The sequence below is a fragment of the Chinchilla lanigera genome, unplaced genomic scaffold, assembly GCF_000276665.1.
Source record: "Chinchilla lanigera isolate Chin_1 unplaced genomic scaffold, ChiLan1.0 scaffold00005, whole genome shotgun sequence".
In the NCBI taxonomy this organism is placed as follows: domain Eukaryota; kingdom Metazoa; phylum Chordata; class Mammalia; order Rodentia; family Chinchillidae; genus Chinchilla; species Chinchilla lanigera.
The window spans coordinates 37009576-37029915 of NW_004955406.1; the positions used below are offsets into that span (position 1 = coordinate 37009576).

At 34.2% G+C, this 20340-nt stretch overlaps 1 protein-coding gene across 3 annotated transcripts in view; it reads left to right on the top strand.

The window, feature by feature from the left end:
* Nucleotides 1-20340, top strand: part of Camsap2 (calmodulin regulated spectrin-associated protein family, member 2) — a 97412-nt gene that overhangs the window by 51239 nt on the left and 25833 nt on the right. For 2 of the 3 annotated variants that reach the window (XM_005375145.2, XM_005375146.2), the window contains exons 3-7: nt 756-917; nt 7718-7801; nt 13321-13353; nt 16252-16393; nt 17315-17454. In XM_005375145.2, the coding sequence (XP_005375202.1) occupies nt 756-917; nt 7718-7801; nt 13321-13353; nt 16252-16393; nt 17315-17454 (561 nt within the window). The remainder of the gene's footprint in view (nt 1-755; nt 918-7717; nt 7802-13320; nt 13354-16251; nt 16394-17314; nt 17455-20340) is intronic. The other variant, XM_005375147.2, reaches the window with a different exon arrangement.

A 20340-nucleotide genomic window follows, 5' to 3' on the forward strand; every position in this document is an offset into this window, starting at 1 on the left:
TTAGACTGTGTTACCCTTGAGCCCCACAACTAAAAATTATGCTTAAAGGAACAGTGTTGTAGCAGGGTTTGTAATGTTAAAGATAGGAAACAATGTAAATGTTACATCTATTGGATGTGCATTAAATCTTTTGGTAAGAAAATACACCAAATGGAAGATATTGCTGGGGAAGCAGAACTGGGAGAGAGGAGCACTTCTACTTTATATACGTTTGAAATGTTTGGATTTTTTTTTTTTACCACCGCATAATAATTTTGTATATTTTATAAAAGCATAAGGGAACACTAGAAATTCTGTGCTGGATGAATTAAATGAGGAAGAAGTTGGAGACAGGAAAATCAGTTAAAGAATTTTTGCCTTGTTCGGGTGTAAGAAATGTCTGAATTAAAACTGACAATCGGAATAAGTAGTAGAATCTATAAAGTTTTACTATGTGAATGTGAAAAGTAAGGAAAACTTATGAGGTGATTCTGAAGTTTGTAAATTGTAATGATGTAAAAGTAAAAGATTGTGACGTAAAACATAAGAAAAGAAGCGTCTTAGAGACATACCTTAATATAGATCCTCGGTGTTTAAAGAATAAGTTGGTTTTGTCCAGTCAGCTATCTTCAGCATGTATGATTTATACTTTCTTCTTAAGGCTAGTCTTCTATAGGCATTATTTTACTGCTATTAGGAAATGTTAATACTTTAAAATATATAAATAGTAATTTCGAACTGTAATTTTTAAACTCATTGTTCTTTTGTATTTCCAGAGTGCACATTTGGCCATGATAGATACCCTAATGATGGCTTATACTGTAGAAATGGTCAGTGTAGAAAAAGTAATTGCATGTGCTCAACAGTATTCAGCTTTTTTCCAAGCCACAGATCTGCCCTATGATATTGAGGATGCTGTAATGTACTGGATAAATAAGGTAAGGTTATACTTACTTACTTACTTTATATGAGTAAAAATGAGTCTAATAACCAGAAAAACAGAAATCCTATATTTTATATTAGCATTCCATTACTCTTTGTTTTAAATCAAAGTGAAAGCTGAAGTTGTACAATTTACTTAAATTTTTTTTATTTAAAAACAACTTTAAAATGATGAAAATGGACTTTTAGATACTTAGCAGTATTCATAATTGTTCTTAAAAATGATCAATCTAGTTTAAATCACATTTTCCAAATTTAGAGCACTCAAAATCAAACTCTACACAGTGAATATTATATGTATATATGTATTTGTGGTACTGGGGGTTGAACTCAGGGCCTTGTACATGTTAGGCAAGAGCTCTACACTAAGCAACATCCCCAGCCCAATAAATATTTTTAGATCCAAGAATAAAATAATTTTCACACACTTCCATTTAAGGGAGTCTGCACTTTATTTGGCCAAGTTGCACAGAATCATACTGGTCTTTTTCCAATATTTTTATGGAACTGTGAATTTTGCTTTGAAGATGCTTAAATTGTCAGTTTACCACTCCTTTGTCAGTTTGAGTGTTTAACTCATCTTGATCCACTTTTATTTACAACTATTACCCAGAGAAAATAAACTTGATTTGTGGGCAAGATTTAAAGGAGGTTAGATCTTCAGTTATCCTTCTTTAAATGCTTGCATGAAGCTTGTCATAAAAAGCTAAATGTAAAAAACCACTCATATCTATCATCATTCTCCATAATATCAGTACAGATGTAGAAGGGCCATTAATTACTATGCCTTGGAATTCCTTTATTTCTTCATATGTAGTGATAGATTTTTCCATTCCTCCTCAGCTGTAGGGAATCATGCTCACATCATAGACCTATTATTCGTCATCGGAAACTATGTGACCTTCACATCTCATTTCCATTCTTGAAGTTTGTCCTATCCTTGCAGCTCACTTGATTTAAGTTCCCCACTATTAAAAACGTTGATCTTTTGATAGAGTATGTGGTTGACATGCATGAAGCCCTAGGTTAATCAACAAAACAAAACACAGCAAAAATGTTCAGCTTCATCATAACTTCCAAGTCTTTGAGCCTGTTAATTTCTTATAATCTCAATAAACTTGACGTTTCTCTTTTTTGAATTTAGATTCTTATAAATCCTCTCAGATCTTCTATCTCTTCATCCCTTCTTGTTACTCATTTGGTAATGGCTCAAATGGTTGAGCTTAGTTGCCCATCGTATCTCTATCCACAGCTTTAGAGATGTGGTCCTGGAAGAATTTACACAGGGAAGCTGGCTTCAAGTTAACTTCATAAGCACAAATTTCAAATGAACACCAGCCACTGAACTGGCAGTCTAAAGTTTAACCCTGAGAAGTAGGCTCTGATACTTTAAGATGACTTACTCTATTTTTTGTCTAATCCTCAGGTTTTCTAGTACCCTTTTCCCCATTACTGTCAACTTACCTTGCTCACCTCATCCGGTTTTTGAGACCAGATGTGGGAAGCCGTTAGGTGGGAATTATCATATGTGTAAACATTTGTACGTCATCATTCATTGTCTCTTCCTTTTTCTTCTACTGTTAGAGTGGAGAAAATTTTCCCGTTCCTGTCAAAGGCAAGTTCTCTATTACTTGTTGCTTTAGAGCTCCTCCTTCTATTTTTTTCATGGTCATTATTTCTCTGTTTCAGTTCTTTGTGAAGTTTAGTATTCATAAGAATCACCTGAAAACTTGTTAAAATTCAGAATCTGACCCAGTAGGTCCGGGGTGGAGCTGGAAATCTGCATTTCTAACAAACGCCAGATGATGCTAACGTTGCTTGTCTGTGGATCATGCTGTCTTCCTTCACTCTCCGACTTCATCTTGCCCCACACTGGATCATTCTTCTAAGACTATAATCTTGCTCTAATGTTTCCCATTCTATATACAAACCTTTCCTGGGGACTGGGGATTTAGCTCAGCGGCACAGTGCCTGCCTGGCAAGCACAAGATTGTGAGTTCAATTCCCGGTACCGGAAAAGAAAACAAAAACAAAAACAAAAAAACAAACCTTTCCTGTACAGATACATCCCCATTTCTTGGAACAGTATAATTTCTCAAAAGAACTATGTAGTCATTCATTAGCCTTTTCTGCTTTCTCTCCCTTCCCTGTTCCTCCCCTAACATTGTTCCTAAGTTGGTCAACTGACAAATCTAATAAGTACCTTTCTATCCTTAACTTGAATTCAGTTTGTGCTATTACTACTACTACTGTACTTTTTTTTCTCTTAATTTCTCTTCTACAGGGGCTAACCTGTTTCCCCCCCCACTTTTTGATTTTCAAACATGTCAAATCTGTAGGCAGTTTAAGCAGTAGGTCAACAGACACCCATGTGCACTTCATATAGAGTCCCTAATTGTTAACATTTTGTCATTTTGTTTTTTACTTTCTGCATTCTAATTTTTATTTCTTTTTTCATACATGCATATAACATGTTGACCATATCCATCCCTCCTTACACTCTTTTCCCCTCCTTCTGATTCCCTTCCTTCTCTAATCTCACTTGTACTTTCATGTTGCCTTTTGTTTGTGTTGTGCTGTTGCTGTTCCACGTATTAGGGGAAATGTGATGTTTGTTTTAGTCTGGCTTATTCTACTTAACATAATAATCTCCAGTTTCGCCCATTTCCATGCAGATAACATAATTTCATTCTTCATGGCTGAATAATATTCCGTTGTGTATCCATAACACATTTTCTTGATCCATTCATCTGTTGGTGGCACCTAGGCTAGTTCCATACTTGGCTATTGTATAATGTGCTGTATAATGTGCAGTAAATATGGGTATGCAGATCTTCCTATGGTATGCTGCTCAGCCCACACAAGCAGCGTTTCTGAACTTTCAGTGAAAAACCCAGAGTGTTTACAAGTGTTCCTGTCTTGGTGAAATGAAACACCAAATTGTTTCTCCTGCAATAGCAGATTCTTCAGCCTCCCAGCAGTTGTTTTCTCTTTCAGCTCCTTGGAGTTCTTATACGTTCATAGTTTAGGATTCAACCAAACTTTGAGGTCAGTTTATATGCAAAATTTGGGTCTCCTCCACTGTGTTCTTCCTCAGTGTACAGCAGTGTGAGATTTCTCTTTTGATTCCTCAAGCCATCAAGACTGCTATAGTTTTCTACTTGAGTTCTAGCCACTCTGCACTATATGAATTGTGGGGAAGGCTATATAAATATTTCATTTAATGTGTTCCTTTCTTTCTATAATTGAATCCTTTCCTGCTTCTTCATGCTTTTAGTTGCTTGCCAGTACCTGCAGGTACTTGCTTTTTATATACATATATGTATGTATATATAAAATATGTATATTTGGTAGTAAGGATCAAACGTAGGGCCTTGTGCATGCTATAATAAGCACATGCTCAACTACTGAGCTACCGTCAGACTGCTTTCTATATTTTTTTTCCCAGAGTTTATCATTGTATCCCTGGGAGGCTTTGTGCAATATATGCTATTCTATTATTACCAAAATTGGAACCTTCCAAGTTTTTTTTTTTTTAACAGTGTAGCTTGGACCATGTTACTTCTTTGCTTAAAACTCTTCAGTGGCTTCACTTTGCACTTAAAATAAAAAGTAAAATTCACCATGATCTACAAAGTACCATCTAATCTGATCCCAGTGTACTTCTTCATCTCAGGCTCACAGCCACTGTTCTTCTTTCTCATTTCTCTCACTTCATTCCAGCTGTATGGCCTTTCTCGCCTCTGGACCATTGAACGTGATGTTTCCTGTTCGTGGGCAGCTCATCTCCCAGCTTTCTGCATGGCTTGGTGCTTCTGCTCCATCACTTCTCAGCTTGGATAGCACTTTTTCCTCACACTCTATCTAAAGTAGGCACCTGTCAACCCTTATTTTCTACTCTAGCCCTCTACTTCTTTCTTATATAGCACTTTTCATAGTTTCTAATTACTTTGCTGAACCACTTAATGTTTTAAAATCTGTCTTCCCTGCTTGAATAGTCTATATAAGCATGGGTACTGTGACCCTTTCCTTTAGAGGGAAAGGGTCTAGGCTGCCACAGTGTTTGGCAAAGAGATGATATTTAATAAACATTGACTAAATAAAAAAGGTAGTTTAAGCTACAAAATTAAGCTAGATGTTTTAGAACCTTAGAAATCTATACAAAGATGAGGCATATTTAATTAGGAATGTCTATCATTTTTATACAGCCATATCCACCTATTCAGGTTTTAGAATAAGTTTAGAAGTATTTGGTTAAACTTCAGCCTCATTTTTTTTCCTTCCTCCATTCTACCAGCCCTGTTTCATTATGATTTTACCCTTGTCTCTTAAATTTAATATATATTTTCTCTCCACAAACAGGTTCTTAGTGTGGCTCATCCTGGTTGCCTTTTTTTTTCCCCTCCTGAATAATGCATTCATAAAGTTTTTTTTATAATTTTACTGTAGAAAACTGGTAGTAATGTGGCTAAGTTATTAGCAGTAGTGGCTAAAATGAATTTAAACTTAAAAAAGCAAAGTCACAGAAAACAAGATTATTTTAAAGGATTAAATCATGCAAAGATACACAAAAATTATGTTTATATGAACCTTACATTATTTGTTTCTACTTCTCTTTGTGGCCTCATCTTGTAAGTCCTCTCTTTGAGCATGTGTGTGTGTGTGTGAGGTGTTCTTCACTCACCAAGGCACACCAAGTATTTTTCCCACCACAAGCCCTTTGTGTTTTTTATTCTTTGTTTGGAATACTCTTCCCTATTCTTACTTTGGCTAGCTTCTTTTCCTTCTAGGTCTCAGCTTAAACTTACTCCTAAAAGAGGCTAAGTCTGTTCCAGCTGCAATAACAAAATACAGACTGGGTGACTCATAAATAACAAAAATCTTTCTGACAGTTCTGGAAGTAGGAAGTCCAAGAGCAGGGTGCCAACAAATTACAGTATTGATGAGTGCTTACTCTTCAAAGTTGCTGTATCCATGTTCACATGGCATGAAGGGCCCGGACTCTTTCTTTAACCTTTTTAATAAAGACATTAATACCATTTATAAGGGTGAAGCCTCATGACCTAATCACTTCTTAGAAGGCCCCATCTCTTACTACTACCACATTGGGCATTAAGTTCTAATACATTAATTTGGGAGCCAAACATTCAAGACCACAGCAGTGGCCTTTTCTGATACAGCTGTCTTTTCTCAAATAGGTTTCCCTGCTTCCATTCTTTTCTACTCTTCTTTTTGTTAACTTACTCTCCACATTGCACACCGCCCCCATCAGCTTTATGATGACAGGGATCGTTTTGGCTTTGTTCTTACTGTTATGTCCCTAGCCACTTAACGCAGCGTCTGGCACATAATCAATAAATGTCTATTGAATATGTGAACAAGTACATGAATGAATAATGCTTTAAGATGTTCATTTGTGACAGGTTTGCTTTTTGGATAGAATTAGATTAAAACTTTTTTTAAATCCTGAAGATATTTCCAACCTGGCAGACTGAGTATAACTACTTGTCAGTGAATTAGAAACTATTTCTTTGACTTAAAAAAAATAATAAAAATACATTTGAAGCAAGCGAAGGGGAGAGAGAAGAGAGAGAAATTCTCAGATTTTGCTTCTGTCTTTCTTTCTGTTCATTGGTAAATAGTCCAAAATGCTTAAACATCATGGAATTCATAAGGCTGCCTTATGACACATATATTACCAACATAGATACTGGTGATTTTGGCACCATGCCAGACTATTAGAAACCCTTAGATATGCTTGATGAAATATATTTAGAAAAGTATATAAGAGCTGAATTTAGGGCTGGGGTAGAGCTTAGTGGCGTAAGTGCCTGTTTCGCAAGCTCAGGGTCCTGAGTTCAATCCCCGGTACCGCCAAAAAAAAAAAAAAAAAAGCTGAATTTTAAAAAGAAAATTCTCACATACCAGAAAAATGTGGAGCAGCCAGTGGCACTGATATTAAAGTGCCATTATTAATAAATTTAAAGTTTTATTTATTGTTAGTAGGCTGACCTTTTAAATCATTATATTGAAATCCAAAATAATGTCTAAAGCCTTCTTTTGTTTTCTTTTTTGTTTTTGTTTTGAGATAGGGTCTCGCTTATGTGGTCCAGGTTGGCCTTGAACTCAGTATTCACAGTGTACCCCAAGCTGGCCCAGAACCTTGTGATCCTCCTGCCACGGCTTCCCTTGTGCTAGGATTAAAAGTGTAGATCACCATTCCCAGCTCTAAAGTCTACCTAAAAAAATAGTTTTTGCATGAAGTACACTGTTTCTTAACCTTTTTTAGATTATGGGTTACTTGGGTCAGAAAAGTTTTCCTGCAAAAATTTTGCATGAGTTTTAACTGTGGATTTATGATACACTAGACCTCACCTATGATCTGTGTACATCTCTGTGAAATTGCAGGTTCAGAATTTGATTCACAGTGTTTTCTGTTGATAATAAAACATTTAATTTTAATGTCAGTAATTTTCATTTACTAGTTCTAAATAGTTATAAAATGCTTACTTAAAGTATTACTTTGCTATTTTAGCATTCAAACTGATATTGTTGAATATTTTTATTCTCTAGCACTCTGATCAGTTTCTGTCATTTAGTGTTTGATAAATTAATGAATTAATTTAAGAATATCAGAGAAACCATTTGTAAGGTTTTTTTTGTGTAATTCTGAAAATGAAGTTTTCTTTGGTATTCATACTTGCATCAGAGATCTAACTACAAGCATTTGAAAAGTACATGTTATTTTATTGTTATAGTTGTATGTAAGTTCAAATTAATGTTTTTATACTTTAAGGTAAATGAACATTTGAAAGACATAATGGAACAAGAACAGAAATTGAAAGAACATCACACAGTTGAAGCTCCAGGTGGTCAAAAGGTAAGTATTTCAAGGAAAAGAATTACAATTATGATGGTATATTTGTATGTATATCCACAGATATATTAGCTTGAGAAATATTTGTAGTTATTAAGATTTTTTTAATGCTATTAACTGTACCCTGGGAAGCCATGCCATCAAAACTAAGTAAAGAGAAGTGTAAAGTGACAAGTAATTGGACAAAAGAATTTGGGGAAAAAATTGTTGATGACTAGACCCCAGTTTTTGAGGAGCTTTTGAGAAAAATACTGGTTTTGTTACATACATTTTGGCAAAATATATGAAACAAGAAGAAAACAATTTTAAACATATCTGCTTTTATAATGATTTGTTGTAAGACCAACCTTTAACATAATGTTCTTGGAGTTTCAAGTTGTATATGATTTATTCTGTAAGGGAAGACATATTAGCATGGGTTTATTCTTTTAAAACTCTCGAGTATGCTTTTAGAGTTTTTTTCTTTGAAGACTGAATTCTGTGTTTTCATATACTATATCAAAAATACATTTTCAAAATGATAGTGTCTCTTCTTTTAAAGTATATTGTAATGAGTGTATTTTAAACACACATAGTATTAGAATTGAGGTATAGGAAATTACAATTATTCAGAGACCATATTTTCCATTTGAATTATTAAAGTCTCTTCAGTATTCAGTCTTTTCATTTTGGACTTCTATTAGTCATTGATACTTTCATAAGAAGAGAAGAAGGTAAATGAAAGAAAAGAAAACTATTTTGTCTGTCATCAAATCCAGTAGAAAAATTCCATGGAGGATCATCTAAAACGTTTGTTTTAATTTAATGTCTTGGGAACACAGTGATTTTCCCGTCTCTCTTACGGACTGGTTCCTATAACTACAACATGTGCTTCATCCTTTGTCTTTGTTAAGGTCTTTCTCACTAAGGTAGAGCAAAATGGAATTCTCCATTTTTTTTCCCATTACTCCAGATTACATGTTTCATTTCCTACTTTCAACCAACTTCTGTCCCTGTGTCTTCCCTTTCACATCCCCAGTCCTTTCTTTTTGGTTTCTCTCTCTTTATCTCCCATAATGTAGGAAACCTTTGCCTTGGAGATACATGTAATCTTGCCCCTCAGCTTTTTGTTCCTGGCTCTTGGGAATATGGTTTAAGGTAGCTTCATTCTAAGTTATAACACTAATGAAAATTTTCCTTAGAAATCTTATTTACTATATTTAATGGTTAAACCCTATCTGTTATTATGTGCACATTGTGAATTGGTGAGGACGTAAGATCCAGTAAATATTATTTCCATGGGAGAAAACACTATGTGTTTCAGGTAACCAGACTGAGTGGCCCTTTAAAAAAAACAAACTATGGAATTTAAACACTATTTGTCTTATACCATTTTCATAGCACTTAGTCCTGTGCAGTTGTGCATATTAACAGGACTACCAGTACTTTCTGAATGAGTTGACTGAGTGAATAGATGAATAATTGTGCAATTCATTTTTAAATATTTGGATTAGTGTGCATTTTTAAGACTCACAAAGCATTTGCATCTTTATTCTGAAATGAGTTTCATCTTCCTTTCCATTGCTAAAATCATTGTGAAAATAAGTATTAATTTTGCAGCCTTACTACATGTAGAGATGTCATTATTACAAAGAAACTGTCACAGAATAAACTAAGGAGAGGAATCTTACTAGTTTTATAAACTAGCATTTGATACTTTATAAAGGAATTTTGGGGATTTGAGTTACTTGGTTTGGCTAGAAGTATTCCATTTTTTATTTTAATCTTGTAAAAGCAAGATCTGCAGTTGTTTTCTCTGTTTAGAAAGTTCTTTGTTACTATGCAGTTTGTAAGAAGTTGCCTCTTTACCTACCACAAGGTAGGTAAAGGCAAGAAGTTGCCTCTTTACCTGCCTTAGATGCCTGCCCCTCTTGTCTACTACTCATCCAGCTATAGACAGAGGCCATGGTGTTGGATAATGTATCTTACTTTTTGTCCGTGCCCAACTCTTGTCAACTCAGCATGTCCAAAAAGATTTGTTTTACGAAACATTTTTATAAACATATTCTTGGTCAAATAAGCATGTGTAAAATGCTTTTTTGTATTGTTCTGTTTTTGGTAATTTGAGATAGGGTCTTATTATGTAACTCAGGATGACCTTGAACTCAATTATGTAGTCCAGGCTGGCCTCTAACTCAGCAATCCTCCTGCCTAAGCCACCCGAGTGCTGGACTTACAGGCATGTGCCACCCCACTGGTTTATCTTTTTGAAAGATAACTGTACTATAGTGTTAGACCAAAATTAAAGATTCCATCGAGTCTTCCTTTAGGTTATTAGAGCCTCTGATGATTACATATTTCTAATTGTTGACTTGGTTAGTGTCCTAAGGAAACCATGTCAAAGTAATGCCATATCTAGGAAAATGTTTTACTACTATTATTTTCTCCATTTTTGTCAAGTTGCTCTTTTTGCTTCTAATACTCTTCCATGTAAAGTGGCTTCCCAGTTAAATTTGAATTGCAGGTAAACAAATTTCTGATGTAGGCTGTATTGGGTGTCTTACAATACGTGGGCATCTCTGAATTTGTATTTGCTACATCTAGGAGTTCTACAGATCTCTGACTTTATGGCTAAGATAACATTTGTGTTCTCATACAGTTTGCAAAAAATATTATGGTAAAATAAATACTTTCTTAAAATCACAGCAGTTCTGCCACTAACTAGCTTTATGACCTTTTCAAAGACACTCGGCCTCTTCTACCTCACTTTCTTTATCTAAATGTTAAAAGGCTGAAAAGACTGAATAAAATGGTTCCTAAATTTTGTGACTAAAATGATTTTCAGGGCTTTTTTTCTCAGTGCATTAATAAACATAAGGGACTCAAAAGGTTAATGAAAGTAAGTCTTTGGTTTTCACAGACTCTTCTATATGTATATTTTTATAAGTAAATTTATGATAACTGTAGGAATGAAACTTCTACAGAAACCTTCTAGACAATGTAAGATTTTTACAGGCCTTAGTAGGTTTTACAATATTTAGAAAAGAGATATAACTCAGTGGTAGAGCATCCTCAGCATGTGAGAGACCTGAATGTGATCCCTGGCATTGGAAAAAAAAAAAAAAAAAAAAAATGGGGAAAGGAGGGCCCTAGAATTTAGGGGATAACAGAAATAGAGACAATAAATTGCAGGCCAAAGGCACATTTTAAAGTTTGACTTTTCTTTCTTTCAATGCTGGGGTTTGATCCCTGGGCCTTGCACATGCTAGGTAAATGCTGTATCACTGACTACATCCCTAGCCCCTAAAAGGCACATTTTGGAATTACTGAGCTGATCAGTTGGAGGGTTTTATCTTGTTTTGAGATACCGTCTCTGTGTCACCCAGGCTGACCTTGAACTCCTGGCACAGATTGTGCCAGCCTTTCTGGGAGTATCATTTTTAAAAGAGCTATGAATTCGTGGGATTGTTTTCTTAATACATTATCATATAGGAAGTGATTCTTAATGTTTCTTGACAGCTATATGTTTATTCAGTGTGGCATTTGCCACTTTTTTTTGAAGAGATAGATTTGTGCAGTATTTTAAGGAGTTGGCTCTGTGGGGATGGGAATTAGATGCAATAATCGTCTTTGAAGAAAGACATTCATTTGAGCTCTAATTGCTTTTCACTGGATTAGGCTCAAAGTAGACTACACTTTCCCTAGTGGTAGGTGAATGCTTATAGAGCTCAAGTGGTGATTACTTCAGTGCATACTTCAGTGCATGAATTTCTCCTTTGATCACAGTTCCTTAGCAATTAAAAACTATAGCCTACTTTTTTCTCCAAACTGTCTCTTCAAACACTTATATACTATTGGAGAAAAGGGCTCTGAAGCCAAATATTTTTAGGAAATACTGCATGGTTCGTGGCCCTTTATGAATGTTACAAACTATTTTAATACATTACAGGCTCAAAAAGCTGGTCTAGCTATTACTCAAACATTTTTTTTTGTCTTTGAGCACTCTTATGAAAGACATCTACTGACAGTCTACAGAATTAGTGTTTTTTGGAGCATACTTTAGAAAACAAATTGGTTTATAATCTATAACTATGTACTTGAGTAAGTTGTCTATTTAATACATATATAAAATATCAAACAATCAATGTTCAGATGTAGTGTATCATTCCTAGACACATCATTTGGCTTGAGTCTTAGACCAGTAGGGAGGAGTAAAGGAAAGGGCTGCACTGGTTAAAAAGAATGCAGTTATTGAACATTTCTTAAGAAATTTGGAGTAACCTGAACCTTTAGAAACTCTTGTATGCCCACTGTTCTGAGCTGTCTACAATAATTTTTTATCACTAGTTTTGATACAGTGAGTTCTTCTAGTCTAGAAAATAAAAAACTCTGTTTTTAAATTTTTTATTATAAATTGGGGACCCTGGGCCAGGGATATAGCTCAGCTGAACAAGCGCCTGCCTGGCAAGTGCAAGGCCCTGAGTTCAATTCCTGGTACAAAAAAAAAAAAAAGATATAAATTGGGGACCCTGACACATTTTCAGTGATTTCCTGCTTTTTTATCCTGTTCTTATACTTTTTATGGCTATAGTTACTAAAAACTTTCTGTTATATGGGAATTTGGGTCATACAACAAAATTACTGGGGTCATTCTTCCTTATGCTATAAGAAAATTTATTGGAAATGTTACTATTTGTGGGAAGCCAGTACTTTTCTCATTCATTCTTGAGATATTTTTCTAATTCTTGAAGTTCTTGAAAATGACTAATTTCTATTATTTTTTCAAATACTCTTATATTTATGGTTAGTTTATATAGAAAAAACTTTCTATATAAGTATTGAATATGAATTTTAACTCAGGTTTCATCTAGTTTGCCTCAATTCAAAAATATTTATTCAGGGTACCAGAAAATTTCCTGGGAAGTATACAGATAAATAATCACAAATTATTCTCATTATCTGGGATTATGGGTCTATTATATTCATTTTTTAAAAGAAGAACAGTTATATTCTTCAGGTCACCCTTAGATAGTAAAATTAACAGTAACATTTATATTGTGAGTCAATTCTATTATATTACTTGCTTTATAATTATATTTTCAAAAAATAATCTTCATTTCCCTTTGGGAAAAATAGTCCCCTATCAGGCTTGGTCTACTAATGTCTAAGAATTATGATTGCAAACCTATCCCTAGAATCTTTTTACTTAGCTTTTATAGTAGTAGATTCATTTTTCAGTATGACATGTGATTCTAAAACTCAGAAATAAAATTCCTTGCAGCCAAAACATACAGCATATTCTATCTATCCTAAAATAAATTTCTATATGGGGAAGAGGAATAAGACAAGAGAAAAGGGTGGTCATTATTATCAGGAAGCTTTTTTTATTATAGTACTAATTAACATATGAAGAAATATTATAAGAACTATAAGCTTGGAATTTCACTATTAGAAACTCTGCTATAATTTGTTAATTAAAATAATTCTGATGAATTTTCCCTTTACCTTTGCTTTCCCCCTTTTTTCTGCTGCTTCCTCTGAAGTCTCCTTCCAAATGGTTTTGGAAACTGGTTCCAGTAAGTTTGCCCAGCTACTTCAATTTGCTTTCCAGAACTATAACTGTAGAATTGTGTCTTGCTGATATAGTCATTTCATATAATTCTGTTGGTCACTGAATAGAGATTGGATTTTAAGATATTTGATCATATTGTGACATGGAAAGATAGTATACCTAGCCAAAATTTGAGTTAAAAGTTCAAAAAATTAAAGAATAAGCATCATTTTGCCAGCATTTATAGAACATAGGTAGAACAAAAACAGAAGAAAACAATGTAAAGGATGTAGTCTTAATGATTTTAGGAAAAGTAAATTTGAATTACATGTGTAAATTATCTGTATTTTTAAATTATCTTTGGGCCAGGGTCATGTTCTTTTCAGTCTGAATTGTAAAGCGTTCTTCACTTTTTTTGTAATAAGGAAAGCGAAAGGTTCTTTGTGTCCTTGAAAATCTTGGACTTAAACTATATTAAATTCTGATTGGACTTGAAGGATTGATCTCTCAGGATTGAGTATAGGGAGTTAAACCATTTAACAACTATTTTACACCTTCAAGAATAAAAATGTAATTAGAAATACAACACAGTGATGATGGCTAAAAGATATAGAGCTTCTTTTAAATAACAAATGTTTAAGTTTGTAGAAGGAATAGGAAATGCTTTCATGCAATGAGTTTATAAGATACATAGTATATTTAAGTACCAAAGGCCCTATAGCTCTCATGAACTGGAGAAAGGTTATACATAACCTCTGTAGCTCTCATGAACTATCCAAAGGTTATACATAACTTCAGGATTTAAAGTTGTTTTATCTGGTGTATCTTCTAGGATACAGTCTTCAAGTAAAGTGTTCTGCCACACCACTCATAATTTTCTGGTTGTCTCTTCTAAACCATAGACAGTTTTTGCTTTTATTATTTTTTATCCAGTTTTTACTATGTATGAGTGTAACAATGACACACACACACACACACATGTGCACACACACACACTATTTATCCAGTAGCGTTCTTGGCACACAGTTTGGTTCTTTGTTCCGTGACCTTAAGTATGTGGTTCAGTCCAGTTTGGGTTGTAGGCTGACAGCAAGCTAGTCCTATGAAGATTGTTACTGAGTCCAGCCCAATTTAGACTATGTCCAAGATTCAAACTGTTTCGATGCCAGATGACCAAAGAAAAGAGGGTAAAGATCCAGAACAGTATTTACTGAATGTCAGAAAGGTGGCTTAAGGCTAGAAGATGCTGCTGGTTGATTTTTTTTTTCCTTTCCTCTTTTTTCTCCTGTCTCCTTTTCCCTCTCCTCTCCTCTTCACATGGCTGATTTTTAAGTGAGGAACAAAGTGAGGAGGTTTTCTAAGGATCTCGTAATCCAAGAATCTGTGTGGAATTATTTTCTGAATATAGATACTCTGAGCTAGGAATATATGTATAGGATGTATAGGTTAAACTGATCAATAAGATCAGCTAGGAATATATGTATAGGATGTATAGGGTACACTGATCAATAAGAACAAACTCCTCCAAAAATCTGCAAGAGGAATACCTGTTCCATGAGTGTTCTTCCCTGAGTAGCCAGTGAAAGAAAGCAGAATGTCATTTCAAAGAAACCTAACTACCACCAAACATTGTGTTCTTTTCAGTAAATTTGAGTGTTCCTATTTTTATTCTCACAATATTTTCTCTCATGATTATATTTTAACTATAAAATGTAGAGATGAACAGTTTAGATGGACTTACAAGTTTTAGTTTTGATTACCTTTTTTAAAAAATGACTTTAAATATTACTAACATAATAACAAATTTTGCTAATAACATACTTTAATATGCTTAATAAAAAAGTCTTCAGCATTATTTTTCTCGGCTTTAAGGGAGCCACCAGGTAAATAGTGGGTAACCTTCATTAATTACTTTCATGTAGCTAGCAGTGGGCATAGCACTTCACATCCATTGTCTTATTCAGTCCTTTAGTGGCTGTATGAAGTACAGGAGATGTCGTTACTGTCCCCATCTTACAGGTGAAGGAAATGAGAAGTGAGAGTTAAATAACTTGTCCAGATGACAAAGTAAGTGTCAGAAATAGGATCTCAGTTGAGGTAGTCTGACTCAAAAGCTTATTTTCTTAGCTGCTTTTATATCTTCCCTCCTTTTTAGGGATCTGTCTTAGAAACCTGTATCCAGCTATACCAAATATTTTTAGAAATCAAAGATTTCTTCTGTTTTTCTAAGGGAAAACAGGAACCCTTATAACCAGTAGTGATTGATTAATGAAACTCAGATTGGGGAGGGTTTTTTCTTATTGTTTGTTTTTTCAATTTCAAAGCTGTTAACACTTTAGTTGCTTTATCTCAGCATTCAAATGATGGGCCAGAATATGTAGGTGCTGTGATTCTAGTTCCTTAGATTAGTGTTCTCTATCTCCCGATTTCCTTTAAAAATAGTATATTGATATACCTAGCCCCGATTTTCATAATTCTTGTAATTCTTTTTGTTCCATTGGTACTTCTGTTCTTTCCATATAAAAACTTTTATCTTTTTGTGTAAGAATTTTCAGCCTAAATTAAATCTAATATTAAAATAAATGAAATTTTTAATCTATAAATGAACAGCACAGGAAAAAATTCAAATCTGTTTTGTAATAATTTTTAAGTAACCTAAATGTTATCTCATGTAAATTAGTAATATAATACCATAATAAATATTTAGCATATAGTTAATATTATTAAATATTATTTTGTTGCTGTTTGCATCATTTTGGTAATATCTAATATGTTTTAGAAAAGGGTATGGATATGGGTGAATAGTTCTCACTTCTCTTGATTTATATTTTATTAACTGACACACTAGAATCCACAGTTGTGATTTTTTTTTTTCCCCGTATGTTCCTGAGTACCTATCTCTGTCTCTCTCACTCTCTCATAGGCTCGTTATAGGAAAGAGCAGACATTGCTTAAGCAGCTCCCTTGCATTCCACTGGTAGAAAACTTGTTGAAGGATGGTACAGATGGCTGTGCGCTGGCTGCCCTTATTCATTTCTACTGTCCTGGTGTTGTCAGATTAGAGGGTAAGTGTTCTAGGGAAGTATTTTGAACTTTAGATGGTAAAAAATATTTCAGACAATATTTAATAAATAATGAAGGCTTTTAAAATACATATGTATAATTCTGAGGAAGATAGTTAAGAATTTTTATGTAATAATTGCTACGTTTGTAAATATGTTTACTAAACAAATTCCACAAAATTGTGTATTTGTACTGCCACTAGTTATGAAGAACATATAAAATTTTTCTTGAATTAATGGTATTTTAATGGGGATTGCATTGAATCTGTACAACAATGTTGGGAGTATGGCCATTCACACAATGTTGGTTCTTCCTATCCACGAGCAAGGAATATCTTTCCATTTTCTGAAATCTTCTTTGATCTCTTTTTTCAGAGTACTGTAATTTTCACTGGATAGATCTTTTATTTCCTTTGTTAGATTGATTCCTAAGTATTGCATTTTTTTGTGTGCTATTATGAGAGGTGTAGTTTCCCTAATTTCTCTCATGTGTTTGTCGTTTGTGTATAGGAATGCTATTGATTTTTGAGTGTTGACTTTGTTCTGGTGATCTGAACAGCTAATTTGAAGACAACAATATGCAATATAATAACCATTGGTGAATTCCTACCATGTTGTTTAGTGAAACTCTGTATCATTTTTAATTTTTTTTATTATTTTTTATCCTCTTTAATGGTTTGAGCAATCTTGCATTCTTACATCTGGTAATCTGAGCAACTTCATTGAAGATAACAATATGTAATATAACAACCACTGTTAATTCCTATCATTTTGTTTTGAAACCCTGTATCATTTTTATTGTTTTTGCTTTGTTCTATTTTTATCTGTTATTGTTATTTTATTATTTTTTAATTTTCTTTCAAATAAGGAAAAATTTTTTTTCCTCAATCCCAAATCATCACTTTGCTCTTTTTCTATTTGAAGATATTTGTTTGAAAGAAACTATGTCTTTGGCTGATAGCCTGTATAATCTGCAGCTGATTCAAGAATTTTGCCAAGAATACTTGAACCAGTGTTGCCATTTCACTCTGGAAGATATGCTGTATGCTGCTTCATCTGTAAAGGTGAATTAAATGATTCTCTTTTCCTTTGCTTTGTTAAAGATTGTTGAAAAAACAACAGCAGAAGAAATGGCCTAGTTATGTTAAGCTTACACACTAATTATATCAGTTAACAGAAATTTTGAAAAACACCTTTGTTTGCTTTTTCTGTTTATGTTTTCGATACATTATTAGGGACAGTTCATTTTACAATGCAAAGCCAAACTTAAAGTCATGTACAAAACTGATTGTTAGCTGGGTGCAGTGGTCCATACTTGTAATTCACTAACAGAAGCTGAGGCAAGAGGATTGCAAGTTCTAGTCCTGCTGGGGCAATTTAAGGAGGCCCTGTCTCAAAAAGAAGTAGTAAAAAGGGCTGAGGAAGTAGTTCGATGGTGGAACACTCCTGGGTACAATTCCCAGTACCACAAAACAAAACAAAACAAAAAAACCCTGATATACTATTCTGATGCTAGTAAAATGGAACATGAGCCTTAAGGCAAAATGTAGAATTCCGAAGAGGGAAGAAAATATTAAAATGGTTTGGAAGTGAACCTTCTGAAAAGGAATTCTGTTTTATTAATTATTGTATTTATGCCTTGCTTCAGAGGATCATGCACTGTCCATTAGTCTTTAGCTACTGCCTACTGCTGTCCTTTCAGAAAGTATTTATTGAGCAATTAATAGTATTTTTCATGCTTGAGATAAATCAGTAAATGAAACAGAGAAAGATTCCCAGGCTTTGAAACATACTTCCTAGTGGCAGAGACAGATACAAGTGTCAGGCAGTGTCCGGCATCTGCTTCTGAGCTGCAAGTTAAAAGGCAGCTAATGAACCAGAATGTCATTCAGTGAAAAAATACATTGTTATTCCCAGTGGCCCACAACTCTGAAGTTCCTTGATATCCTTTACATCCTTGCCTAGAATTTGCCATTTCTGTGTCAAGGATTTAAGAATAATTGATCTTATAATAGATTTAAAAGTTTACCTGAGAGGAACAACTTTATATCAATCCTAATTGTAGTTCTAATCCCAAACTTAATAGAAACTGCTGCTGGACCACTCACAGGGACACTAGTGCTGTGTGCGCTTTAAATTCTTACTCTCCAAGGTCTTACCTCTTCTTCCTTGGCCAATCTCAGGATTACTGCAGGACAGAAGATAGAGCCAATGGCAAAACCATTTCCAAAATAGGCATGCTTCTGTTGACTCAAAGTAGTACCCGCTCCCTACTCTGATGCATCAAAAGAAAAACCTTGATTAATTCTGAAGATTTGTATGTTGCCTTTTCAATCAAAATGGAAGTTAGGGACCATTATGTCCATATATATATCTTGCTAATGAGCTTTCTGGCACTTGCCTGTTAAAAAATTTAACTTCTATAATCTCAAGGGAAAAAAAATTATTTGCTAAATTATAGAGCCATAGGTTTGATTTTAGTTGACTATCTTAAGACTTAAGCCTTCCAGAAGTTACTGGTCCATGATGCTGGCTACCTTGTTTTCACTTTAATAACAAATGTCATGAGTACTGTCTTCCCCTCTTAGGAGAAGTATAGTGCTCTGGTCACTCACTATAGAGGGCAATTTGATGTTATTTAACCAAATTTAAAATGCAGAGCTGGGTGTGGTGGTGCACATCTGTAATCCTAGCACTCAGGAGGCTGAGGCAGGAGGATCATTGCAAGTTCAAGACCAGCCTGGGTTACAAAGTGAGCTCAAGCCGAGCCTGAACTGCATAGCAAGACCCTGTCTAAGAAAGACCAAAAAATAAAAATAAAATATAGAGAAAAATGCAAGTCTCTGAGTTTGATCCTGAGCACCTCAAAAAACAAAACCAGTACAGAAATCATGTATAAGGAGTTTTCATGGTGGAAATGATGCGTCATAACAGGGGCATAATTAAATGTTTTGTGATGCAGTTGAGCTGTTCAAAGGAAAAGGAGGTGCTTTTAATAGGACAGGAAACTTTCAGACATCATTTAATAAAGAAAGCAGTTAACAAATGTACTGCATGTTGTAATTTATATATTTTAAATCCTTTTCTTTTTTATGCTGCTGACAGTTAAACCCAGATCCACTGAACCATGCCCCCAGCCCCAAAAATCATTTTACTATGTATGTGCAAACATCTACACATCTAGTCTACTCTCTGTATCTGAGGTTGCAGTTCAGCCAACCACAGATAAGGTGGGGGGGAAATCCTGTGTTAATATTAAACATGCATGGATGTTGTTTTTGTTTTGTTTATGTTCATTCCTAAAACATTGTTTAATAACATAACTATTACATAGCATTTAAATTGTATTAGATATTATAAGGAACCTACAGATGATTTAAGGTAGTCTATAGGAGGATGTGCAGAGATTATATGTAAATACTACACCATTTTAGATTTTAAAAAACTCAAGCATTATAGACTTTGCTGTGTATGGTGGGTCCTGGAATTGAGGGACAACTCTGGATGGATGCACAGAAAATGCTCTATAGAAGGATATACACAAAGCAATGGTGATTTCTTTTGTGATACTAGGATCCGGGTAAAGGGTTATGGCATATTTTTACTATTCTATATTCTATGTATCTATATTCTGTATTGTTTACCTTGTTATAATATGTAGCTATATCCGACTTTAAAAGGAGGAAAGAAAGAGCTTTTACATGAAATTAATGTGGTACTAATTTTATATGGCTACACATTTATTGCCTTTCTGTCATAAATTTAGAACAAAATAATCTTCATGAGCTTTAGTTACTAAGAAAGTTACTATATCGCCCGAACAATACAGTTGTGTTATTAAAACAGCTATGAATGGGTGTATGTTTATTACTATGTGTTTCTTACAACAACCATTGAGAGTAGTCAATGATTGTTCAATTTGTCACTCATGTATAGCTCTATTTATTTTC